At 42.7% G+C, this 12,500-nt stretch overlaps 1 protein-coding gene across 1 annotated transcript in view; it reads left to right on the plus strand.

The window, feature by feature from the left end:
• TDRD3 (tudor domain containing 3) overlaps window positions 1–12,500 on the plus strand; it is a 68,570-nt gene that overhangs the window by 55,229 nt on the left and 841 nt on the right. Inside the window, exon 13 of the mRNA XM_081949480.1 lies at window positions 9,712–9,837. Within this exon, the coding sequence (XP_081805606.1) occupies window positions 9,712–9,831 (120 nt within the window). The 3' untranslated portion in view covers window positions 9,832–9,837. The remainder of the gene's footprint in view (window positions 1–9,711; window positions 9,838–12,500) is intronic.

The raw sequence follows: 12,500 nt of genomic DNA on the forward strand, positions 1-12,500 counted from the left end.
GAGCTCGCGAGAGCTGTTTGATCCAGTCATCGGATGCGAGAGCTTCCTTCAGTTTTTCCATCAGGTCAGTGGGCACCTGTAAATCCACTGTTCCCTGGCTCCTGGTGACCAATGGGGCAGCTAGGTGTGTAGCTGGGACAACTGGGTGAATCATGGCCCAATTGGTACTGTTGTACTGTGGAAGCCTGGACCAAGCACCCACCATAAATTTTTCCCCTCCAGGGATGTATTTTAGGGTAACGTTGAATCGGTTGAAACCGCAGCCCTCCCGAACTCCATTTTTATTGGCAGAGGATTGCAAAAGTCGTCGCAGCCAAAAACAGAGTTCGGAAGCCCATTTTCGCGGCAGAGTGCTCAGGCTGCCACAGGCGCCCCCAACACAAGTGATGTCACGCCAGCCATGCCCTCCATGGCCACGCCCACCCTGACCTCCCAGGATCAAACACAACCCTGATGAAATTGAGTTTGACACCCCTGCAGTAGACTGAAGCATTAGCATCGAACCTCAACTTTTAACTTTTCCATAATAATAATAAGTAAACTATATAAAATATAATAATGTAAACTAGCCATTTCTATAACGGAAAATCAATCTAATCAGTAAAACCCAAAATCAAAATTTCATAATTTTTTTTCCACCTCAAGCACAAAGTCCAGAAGTGGTTTCCAAGTAGAAGTAATATAGTCATTTCAGCCATCTTTGCCAATTCCATCAACTTCCATAGCCATTCGTCCATGGTAGACAAAATCATCTTTTGGGTTTAATGGAAAAAGACTTAGACAACTCTGATCTTATATACGTTGATGGCAGCAAGTTTACTATAGACCCAACAATGGAAATATCTGTTCCAACCTAAGGTTCTTAAGTATAATTCATTCTTACTATAATTAAGAATTCACATCTCAGGGCCTTTTTTTCCCCATGGAGGTAGAATCCTTAAAAGGGTTGAGTCCGTCTTAAAAAAAATTACATAAGATGAAAGCAAGGCATTTTTATGTTTGAGACCCGTGTATATATATATATATATATGTATACCTGCTGAGAAGATATGATTTGCTACAGCTTCCCCGTGTATGTTCTGGAATGATCTTTCAATGCAAATGAAGAAGGTCTGCAAATCAATTACTTTAATGAGGAACAGAGCGGCTAGCAATGTAGCTTCTTACCTTATTTTATACATTTTGTAATTGAGCTTTTAATCAACTTTATACAAAGGAAGAGAAAAAGAAACCACAGTCTTTATTCCAGATAGTTGAGCAAAAAGTAAAGGCCAGAGGAATATGTTCAGCATTTTTATTATATATATATATATGTTGTATTTGTGCTGATAAATAAATAAAGGGAGACTAGTATAGATCTATTTGAAGCTATTTAGCTCTCATCAGCTAGCCATACCCTTACTGGAATTCGAACCTATGGCTACCTGATGAGAGGTAAATAGCTTGAAATAGATCTAAACTAGTCTTTTATTTTATTTATCAGCACAAATGCAACACAAATGTAACAAAGGCAACATAAAAAAATGGCTTTCTGCCTGGATGGCTCTTAGGGTGAGCCGAAAGACAGAAAAAGGGAAGCAGTATGCTCCCTCCCATATTTGGGCATACCAGGGGTTGTGACACAATACATATACATACACACACACACACACACACACACACAACTTTAGTGTTGTGGTCTGCAGCAGATTTGGACAGCGGGGAGGTTGGGGAGGAACCTGGGCCAGTCCTGGAGTCTGGGGAAGGCTCTGATGAGGGCTCTGCGTCATAGGCAGAGACGGGGCCAGGGCCGTCTGACAGTTATCAGCTGCCTTCAGAGTCAGACATCATTGAGATTGCAAATCTATACAGGTACTCCTCAATTTACGACCACAGTTGAGCCCAAAATTTATGTTGCTAAGTGAGAAACTTATTTTGCCCCATTTTACAGTTGTTAAGTTAATCATGGTTGTTGTTAAGTCAGTCACACAGTCGTTAAGTGAATCTGGTTTCCCCGTTGACTTTGCTTGTCAAAAGAAGATTGCAAAAGGGGATCACGTGACACAGGAACCGTTGTAAACATGAGTCCGTTGTTCAAGCATCCAAATGTCAATCACGTGACCGTGGGGATGCTGCAATGGTCATTAAGCGGGAAAACTGGTCCTAAGTCACTTTTTTCAGAGTCGTCGTAACTTCAAACAGTCACTAAGCGAACTGTTGTAAGTTGAGGACTACCTGTACCTGATTTGCAAATATCATTTGTTTCATTTCGTTTGTCACAGCCAGTAAATCAGCGAAATCTCCATTATAGGCTCTGTTTTGACACTCTTGTGTTGGATAGATGTAGTCACAGTCACAATTTGGTCAAGTCCCAGTGCGAATTGGGCCCAGTTGTACATAGTTCAGCATGTAGAAATCATCATCATCTTTTAATGACCTCATAATCCCTTGAGGGGCGGAGTCGGGGCAGTTGAATGCAGCTGATTGTTTACTGGCCGGATGCCTTTCCTGTGGTCAATGTGGAGTTATATTCAGCAGAGAAATTCCCTGTGAAAAGATGCTTCAGTCTTAGCAACATAGTATTAGTGCACAAGATGGCATAAAAATCCACTTCTTCATCTGAGTACATCAGTGGTGGGTTCCAGATCCCGTTGCAACCGGTAGGGTGCAACGGGGCCCCGCCTCCACCACATGAACACGTGCAGCATGCACACAGATGCGGGCAGCACACGCATGCATCCTTACCTCCTGTGACTCTTGCAGTGCCTCCGTGACGCTCCAGCTGCTCGGTGGAGCATCATGCAGACGCCGTATGCTCTGTGTGCAGAAGCGCCGAAGAGCTCAAATACCGGTAAGGTGTGCGGGTGGGTGGGCCCTCCGGAGCACCGTACCAGAACGGTACCCGGTGCTCCCGGCAGGCACTGGTACACCTGTACCGGGGCATGCCGGTCATAACCCACCACTGGAGTACACGGACATTTAACTGTAAAATTGTGTTAGGTTTTATGGATGTTTGGTCAACAGCCATTCAATCTGCCAACTTTATTCATTTTCACCATTTTCAAGGAACTGAACCGTGCTACCGTCTCGGGAAAAATGAGAACCTAGCTATTCTACATCCCTTCTGAGTCCAAAAACTATTTATTTGGTTGTGACTGCTTAAGTTTATTCCCTTGAAATGGTACTGAGGCTAATGGGAATGGCCATCAAGCCAAGAACTAAAGTTTTATTTACTACTAGAATTGAAATTGATTTTGCAATATCTTCCAGTCTTTTTTTTCCCCTTTAGTCCAGCGCACCAGAAAACATTGGCTTAAACTGTTAAATTGTTTAAAAGTTGCACTCATGAGAAATCTGCTAACTCTTCTAAATAATCTGTTTCGGCATTCTATCACTTTTAAAAAAAATATTCTGTCTTTTCTAATGTTCGTATTTCCAGAAGGAGGTACTCTAAGGACCACACGAGCGGTATCTTCTTGACGCCTCCGATTGACGCTTTCTAAGTTTCTGTTTTATAATTATAAGCTCACGGAATGAAGAGCAAGGCGCTTTTCATATTTTGTTTCACTTGTGAAATGTCACTTTGGTTAATCCGGAGAATGATTAATTGCCAGCTTTTAGGATTGGTATTTTTTTCCCCCAGAGGCTGTCCGATTCATCTAGAAGGAATAGCGAAAAGGACAGTTAGTGATCAGAATGATTTAGTAGCATACATGCTGTGCAGAGGTGGGGTTCTCTTTTTTTTTAACTACAGATTTGCGTGACGCTTCTGCGCATGTGCAGAAGCATCTGGGCGTGTGGGCGGAGCTTCCCGCCGCTGTCACTACCGGTTCGCCTGATCCGGGCCGAACCAGGGGCAACCCACTTCTGATGCTGTGTAAAGACTCAGTATGTTCTGACCTAGGCTTCCCAAAAGCACGAAGCAGACTCCTCATCCCAATAAAACCTCTTTTATTTAGGTGAAAGGGAATTCCTCTCCAGCAAAGTCCCGGCCAACAATCTTTCAAGAGATTTCACAACTACTGACCCTTATCAGGCTTGGAGAGCCGCCAGGCCTACATCTTCCAAACTCCAAGCTGTAGCAGCAATTACTTGGCAAGGAGTCAGGAACGGATCTTCACCCTCATGAATTGAACTAATTGTCTCCTGCAAACTCCCCTCCCCTTTTGCTCCTCTTTATTCCTTCTGGGAGGAGACGTTCACCATCCACCTGTGCCTTTACTCCTGAGTCAGCCCTTGTTCCTTAGCTGTTCCCTTCTCCTGGCAGCTCTGCTCCAGTGGTGGGTTCATCAAACACCAGCAATATCTTCAATGGTTATGTGATGACTGGGGGCGTAGCACAAAGGCAACTTATGAGTCCCCAACTGTGCTCTCAATGTCCCTTTCACTGGAAGTTGCTTGGAGAAAAGTTCTTCCTCAAACCTGCAGCCCAAACGCTGTAAGCAGAATGACTGCTATCAATCACTCCAGGAGGACAAGATAGGGAGTCCCAGGAGCGAATCCAGCAAGACGAGATAAAGACACAGAAGGTCGTAAATACTGCAAACAGTCGGGCGGAATGCCAGAAACGCAGGCCACAACTCTACACAACGTGAGCTCAGCATTTGTTCCTGACAAAGGCCCCTCCCAACTGCCTCTCCTTTAAACTCCATCCCCAGGTGTGCCTTGTGTAGGGAATCGGAGGCCTTTCCTTCCTCGTAAACCATGCAACCCCCCGTTGCTCTCTTCTGCGTTCTTCCCTGTGCTCCCTAGGATCAGAAGTGGGTTGATACCGGATCAGGCAAACCGGTAGTGGAAATAGGGACTGGGTCACCAAACCTGTAGGGATGACAGGCTGGCCATGCCCCCGAACTGGTTCCCCGGTCACTCATGCCGTTGCAGGCATGTTTTTTATTCATTTTAGAATGTTCTGCACATGCACAGAACAATTTACAAGCAACTGTGCGTGCACAAGCAACGTGTGGTGGGTGCATGCACGAGCAAAGCGAACTGGCAGTAACGCCACTAGCAACCCACCCCCGCCTAGGATGAGGAGGGGGTGGGCCTCGGTCTTCATCTGAACCCCCTCTCCCTTGTTCTACGTCTCCCCTGCTCTTCCCAGCCTGACTATGCCCTTCCCCAGTTTCCTCCACAGCCAACGGAGCCACTCTCTCGCTCTCTGTCAGCTGTTCGTCTTCCATCTCCCTGTCAGAGTCCCAGGGGGGCATGACGGGTTTGTTGCACCGCACATAAGTGGCTTCCCCCGGTGTGGCAGATGGCAGAAGCACCCATAGTTAGCCATGGAACCCAACAACTGAAATCTTGCTCCAGAATCGCCCTTCTTAAGAACGAGGCCAAATTCATTGATATTCATTTTCCAAATTAAACAATGCTTTTGTTCTTAGCCAGGCAGTGTAATTGAGGACTCTTGTTTAAATATCCATAAAAGATATGAGCCTATTTCATACTCCAATAACGGGGGAGATTGGATTAAAGCGTAGCACATGGAATCTGACACCTACAGACACACTGCACTAAAACCTACTCAAGGCACACAACACAGCAAACCACAAATTCTCAGGCAAAACATACTCCACAACAAACCTAATGTATCTCCAATCATATTTTTAAAAGATGAAATATACTTTGTTCTCCACGGGATTTTTGCCATTATGAACCTTCCTTCCTTCCTTCCTTCCTTCCTTCCTTCCTTCCTTCCTTCCTTCCTTCCTTCCCTCCCTCCCTCCCTCCCTCCTTCCTTCCTTCCTGTTTTCTTCTTCCTTATTGCTCTCTTTCTATTTCCCCTACCTTCCTTCCTGTATTCTTCTTCCTTGTTGCTCTATTTCTATTTCCCCTTCCTTCCTTCCTTCCTTCCTTCCTTCCTTCCTTCCTTCCCTCCCTCCCTCCCTCCCTCCCTCCCTCCTTCCTTCCTTCCTGTTTTCTTCTTCCTTATTGCTCTCTTTCTATTTCCCCTACCTTCCTTCCTGTATTCTTCTTCCTTGTTGCTCTATTTCTATTTCCCCTTCCTTCCTTCCTTCCTTCCTTCCTTCCTTCCTTCCTTCCTTCCTTCCTTCCTTCCTTCCTTCCTGTTTTCCTATGCCTTATTGCTCTCTTTCTATCTTCCTTCCTTCCTTCCTTCCTTCCTTCCTTCCTTCCTTCCTTCCTGTTTTCCTTTTCCTTATTGCTCTCTTTCTATTTTACTTCCCTCCCCTCCCTTCCTCCCTTCCTTCCTCACAGACACAGTTCCAACAAAGTACTGATTGGAGCAATCTTCCATTTATTTCCAAATGTTATTTTGGGGACCCTTCGGTCAGATTCCTCACCTCACTTCCTTTTTAAAAAAAAATTAGATGTTGACGTTTGATCTCTTTACTTATTTATAAAATTTATTAGCTATCCATCTGACCACATAATAACCCTCGATGGCTTGCAATATTATTATTATTACTCATCCTCACACGGGAATGGCATTTCAGATAAAATCATTCCAATTCCCCCACCCCCTGCTTAAACCCTAGGTCCATTGCAGCATCTAACTGATCTTGGCTTGTCTTCAGATCTTAAGAAGGTCAAACCTGATTAGTACCTGAATGAAAGAAGCTTTTATGAGCCTGTAATTCCTTTGGCCGGATGCCCTTCCTGTCGCCAGTACAGAGTTTGCAGCAGATATTTTCTCATTGTGCCCAAAGAGAGAAAAATCAAACTCATTAAATTAAAAATAAAATAAAAAACAGCCTATTGTATCCTGTAGCCAAGAAAGCATCAGCCATGTGTCCACCAGGAGTTGAACTGAACATAAAAGAGTCTTTATTTCCAATCCAGTTAGTGTTTCTATTTAGATGAAACAATAGTTGTGCAGTAGACAATTTGAGAAAAGATCAGCGCCTCACACTCAATTATAAAAAGGATAAGATTAAAAGTGTTGACTTATCATTTGTTGATCCTATTAAAATTAAGTCCCCCAAAGAGGATTAATTCTCAGGAATCGTTCCCTGATATTTAGTCCCTGGGTTGTATGTTTCTAGCTTCTCATTCCTTCCCAATTTTCTTGACTTTTAGCCCTTTCTAACTGGAGTTTGAATTACAATTGCAAAAAAAAAAAAAAGTGGAGGAAAAAAAAAACAGGTTGTATATCTGAAATTTCAACCTAAATATTAAAATGTAAGATAACAGCTGTTGGAATGGTGTAGTAATTTCTGGATGAATTTTGGGGTTTTTTTTTTGTTCATTTGTTTTTCCGAAGGTATCAGGAAAGTAAAAGAGAAGTATGTTTTCTATCATGCCACGTGAGGCTCAGCGTTGAGATGAAAATAAGAATTGGCATGGAATGTGAAAATATATATTTTTTAATTTAATCCTTAGCCTTAATTAGCTCAGCTGGATTCCCCCCCCCCCCCGCAAATGTTATGAACGAAAAATCTGCCTAACTCTAGCAAAGTTATTGAAATGAATTTGTACATGTTTTAGCAGCAGTATACCGAGTCTGAAACATTTATTTAAAGCCTCAGTGGCCTAGTGGTTGGAGTGCAGTACTGCAGGCTACTTCTGCTGACTTGTCAGAGTTTGTTGCACAAAAATCAAATCCAGAAAGCACACACAGATAACGGATTCAGCTGGATTCATTAACTTCTTTATATACATAAGAATAGATGAATAAATGTACAGTACCAACACAAGTAAACACAAGGCAGGAGAGTTACAGGCAAACACAAGCAGTTAGCTTCATTTAAGCAGACAAGCCCAGACAGACTGCTAGTTTACGTCTCAGAGCAGCAGACTGCTTTCTTCTTAAGTTTCAGTTTCATTTCTCTGCACAGACTCAGAAGGTTTAAGCTCCCATTGGCTGACTTAGTTGCTATGCCTATTCATTGGCTGACCTTGTTACCATGTCTCTCCCAGTCATGAATATTCTAACATGACTGCCGGCTACCAACAATCCCCCCCCCCCCCCTGCAAAGTCTGACTAACTCTAGCAAACTCATTGAAATGAATTGGTACATAAAATAAATCTCCATCTCTTGTAGCGTTTGCTTCTTGTGGTGTAAATACCAGGGATATAAGCGATACCTTAAATTCCTCACATATTTGTGATGGGTTATAATTGGACAGTTAAAAGAACAGTTCAACTTCAATTTATTTCACACTGTCTCAAAAATGTTCTTGGAGATGACATGTTCGGCTGCTCTCTATGTACCACGCTGTGCATAACATCAAGCTATTATGTGGCTGGCTTGTTTTTAGCAAATCATGGGGAAGGGCTGACAAAAAACTATAATAATCAGCCATTCACTCTGATCTGTCATTGATGTATGACATAATTTTGTGCTTGTGCTCTACCTGTCACATTTAGGTAGCGAGAGAAGAAATTGGAGAAATATAACAGTTGCTTACTATATATAAATATATACACACATTTTAAAAAATAAACATTAAAAAATTCAATGTCTACATGAACAGTATATTGTCTGGGTACTTTTAATTTTGAGAAATAGCAATAATAATAATAATAATGATAATATTTATAACATTGATAATGATCACATAATAATAATATTAATATTTGCTTATCCATTTTAATAAACCTTCCTTATATAATTAATAATTCTCTTGAGCTTTTAAATTTCTGTTTCTGATAGTTAACCATTGGTAAAACGAATTCCATGCTAAAAAAAATATTCTGTTTCTTCCTTCTCCTTAATTTTAAGTGTTAATCTATCCATTTCTACACATTCTAGTATTTTTTTAAATTACACTTTCATCTGTAGGGATCTCTTTGTTTATCCACTATTGTGCAAATACAATTCTCGCCATTATTGACACATGTAAATTAAATTAAATATTCCCTTTATTGTACTTTTTCTGGTAAGATACCCAACAAAAATATTTCTAGTTTTAGATCTATGTGTTGCTTTACCATTTTTTTCTAACCATTTATATTTTTTTTGTCCCAATATTTTTTTTTGCCTTTGGACATGTCCACCACATGTGATAGTATGAGCCCAGTATCTGATTACATTTCCAACATTTGGTAGACATGTTCTTAAACATTTTTGCCAGCCTTGCTGGTGGTAGCTGCCATCTATAAAACAATTGCTTAATCTTAAAGCTTCTTCTTCAGAAAACCCTGCTTATAGCACCCTAATTTAGTGATACTTATGAACACTGCCATTAATTATAATATATACCTGTGATGGCGAAACTATGGTACATGTGCCACAGGTGGCACTCAGAGCCCTCTCTGCAGGCACGCAAGGTGTCGCCTCAGCTCAGCTCCATTGCGCATGCGTGCGTGCCTCACGCTGGCCAGCTGATTTTTGGGTCCCTGTTGCGCATAAACAGGGGTGGGTGGGGCACATGCGAGAGACACCTGCGCATGTGCGGGAGGTGGGGCAGAGGCTCACGTGCACATGCGCGGGGGGTGCAAAGGGCGGGGTGCTTTTTCAAGAGGCAACTGAACTTTCTAGTTTTTCTTTGAAGACCTTTCGCCCCTCCTCCTCTTCAGCTTTCCTTGAGCTGAAGAAGCTTCCTGGAGGAGAAGCGAAACATCTTAGAAGAAAAACCCGGCAGTCCAGTTGCCTCTTGAAAAAGTAACTTCGGGATATTGGATCTGTATTTTGGAAGGCAAAAACCCCCTAACTTGTAACCGTCTCTGTGTTTCTTTTATTTTTCTTTTTTTTAAAAAGATAATTCTGCATAGACAGAAGGATATCTTTACAGTCGTGTGCCTTTCTAAATCATGTTGTTTACTTGCAGGAGGAGGAAGAAATGACCTACGAACAAACTTTAGAATTTCGCAGAGGGGGCGATGGGCAGCCAAGGCGCTCAACAAGACCCACTCAACAGTTTTACCAACCTCCAAGAGCTAGAAACTGATCAAAGGTAAATCATTACTTCTTATAATTAACAAAAAGACTAGTTCTGTTCTTCTGGAATTCCCTTAACATTCCAAATAGCTTTGAAAAGGGAATGTGCATATCCATTTTGATATGTTTGATATCAAACGTTTGGTACCTTTGTCCAGTCTGATTCATAACTGGGTGATAAATACAATGAAAGATGGTATCAACCATCCCGTTGACCTGTCAAGTAAAAGAAACTCCCGGGACATTTTTATTACCAAGTGTAAAACTTTACTGATAGGTCCATACAGGTACAAGAAGAAGCAAAGCCAGTTCTGAGATTTTCGCGTGAAGCGAGAGTATAGTGAAAACTCCTTTTCCTTCACCCGTGGCACTCAGTGTCCACCACATCCAGGTTAAACGTTTGATTTTGGGAAACAATTTGCGTCTTTTGAAAGTCTTCTGCTTCTGACCTTGGAACTGTGAGAATTTCTCAGGCTGCCAATGGCAAACGTAAATTCCTTTCTCCCTCCCAGCTCCCCACACGTTCTAATCATGGCCAACCACCCCTCCTCCCTTAGCTTCTTTGTCAAGCTGCCAGCAGAAAGAGGTGCTTTGTGGATCAATCTTGACAGGTGGCTTATAACTACCAGCCAAAATGAAGGTGAGAGAAGGAATAAAAGGAAAGGAGAGAGGGGAAAGGAGAGAAGGAAATGGACGAGCGGAGAGGACTAGGAGAGAGGGAAGGAGAGGGAAGTGGAGAAGAGGAGAGAGGAGAAGACGAAAAGGGAGGAGAAGGAAGGAGAAGGAAGTAGAGAGGGGAAAGGAGAGAGATAAATATATAGAATGTTACGGTACAATTTTGAAAATAATGTCTATAACTATGATGGACAACATTGTGTATTTAAAAGAGATTATAAATGTTTAATTAAGAGAATATTGGTTATAATCAGGGTGTATAAAACTATATATACTCAGAAAGGATACACTGCTGCAGCAAAACTGGAAATAAAGAAACATATACCGGGAGGCCTTGCGCACAGTCACTCACGCGCTGGTGACGTCTCGCCTGGACTACTGTAATGCTCTCTACATGGGGCTCCCCTTGAGGTGCACCCGGAGACTGCAGTTGGTCCAGAATGCAGCCGCGCGGGTAATTATGGGGAGATCGAGGTTCTCCCATATAACACCTATCCTGCGCGAGCTGCACTGGCTTCCTGTGGCCTACCGGGTGCGCTTCAAGGTGCTGGTTACCACCTTCAAAGCGCTCCATGGCACAGGGCCTAGTTACCTGCGGGATCGCGTCCTGCCCCATACATCCCTGCGACCCGTCCACTCACACAGAGAGGGACTACTCCGGGTGCCGTCCTCCAGAGAGTGCCAGAGGGCAGCGCCCAGGAGTAGGGCCTTCTCTGTAGTGGGCCCCACCCTTTGGAATGACCTCCCCCCAGACATCAGGACAACAACCGACCTTCGCTCCTTCCGTATGAAGCTGAAAACCTACCTGTTTCGACTAGCTGACCTGGCATAATACTACAACCTCTCCAGCCCAGGGCATTTTTAATTGGTAATTTTAGTTTTTAAGGGTTAATTTCACTGGGGTTTTAACTTTTTTAGGTATTGTAACTTATTTATTTATTCTTACCTCCTCTGTACACTATATAATACTTTTGTACGTCGCCCCGAGTCCCTGTGGGGAGAGGGGGCGACTAATAAGTTCAAGTAATAAATAAATAAATAAATAAATAAATATACAATAAAAATATTTATTTAAAAAACAAAATGAAGGTGATGATAAAGAGCTCATCACGTGGGAAGAATCAGAATCAAACTTAACGTTCCAATTAAGCTGATTTATGGTTCGTTGCCTATACACAAGAATCTGGTCAACTAGTGGTCAGCATTAAGCCGGCGCTGGATAAGAGTAAATAGAATTCAAGAAGGGCTAAACTTAGACCACTTGCAGGAATGTAAGGATTCCAGGCTGCTTCCTCTCTTGACTCTGCTCCTCGGTCTCTTCTGCTGTTCTCCAACTGTCATTTTAGTGCATACAACTTGGAAACTCATACTAAACTACTGTGTATAGCTCTGTCTGTGTGTGTGTGCGTGTAAACGTTGTATGCCTTGTTCAGTTTCTTTTTTTCCAAATGTTCTCTACATGGTCATAACACGTGCAAATTTTCCTGATGAAGGTCTGTAGAGATTCTCAGTCATCCAGGTCATGGTTGTCCCAAAGGTGTTTTTCTTTTTTCAGGAGGCAACAGGACTTTCTGGTTTTTCTTTGAAGACATTTCGCTTCTCATCCAAGAAGCTCCTTCAGCTCTGACAGGATAGTGGGGAATGGAAGGATTGATATTCCTTGCAGGCAGTTGGTCCTTTGCATCCTTTTCGGGAGTCCTTGAGGCCACTTGGAGGTTTATCTGTGTCCTCAGGGTCAACCTGGTGGTGCTCCTGGTTTCTGTAGTCTCTCTGGAAATCCATTCCTACTCCCACCCCATTCAAAGACTTTTAGCTATACAATTTGGGTTGAACAGCTTTTAAATGGTGTGTGGGAGAAGGAATGGATTTCCAGAAGAAAAATTGCAGACTACAGGAATCAAGAGTGCTATTGGGGTGACCCTGAGGACACAGACAAACCTCCAAGTGGCCTCAGGGACTCTCGAAAAGGATGCAAAGGACCAACTCCTGCAAGGAATATACAGT

This window comes from Natrix helvetica (genome assembly GCF_964273705.1).
Source record: "Natrix helvetica genome assembly, chromosome: 3".
NCBI classification, from domain to species: Eukaryota; Metazoa; Chordata; class Lepidosauria; order Squamata; family Natricidae; genus Natrix; species Natrix helvetica.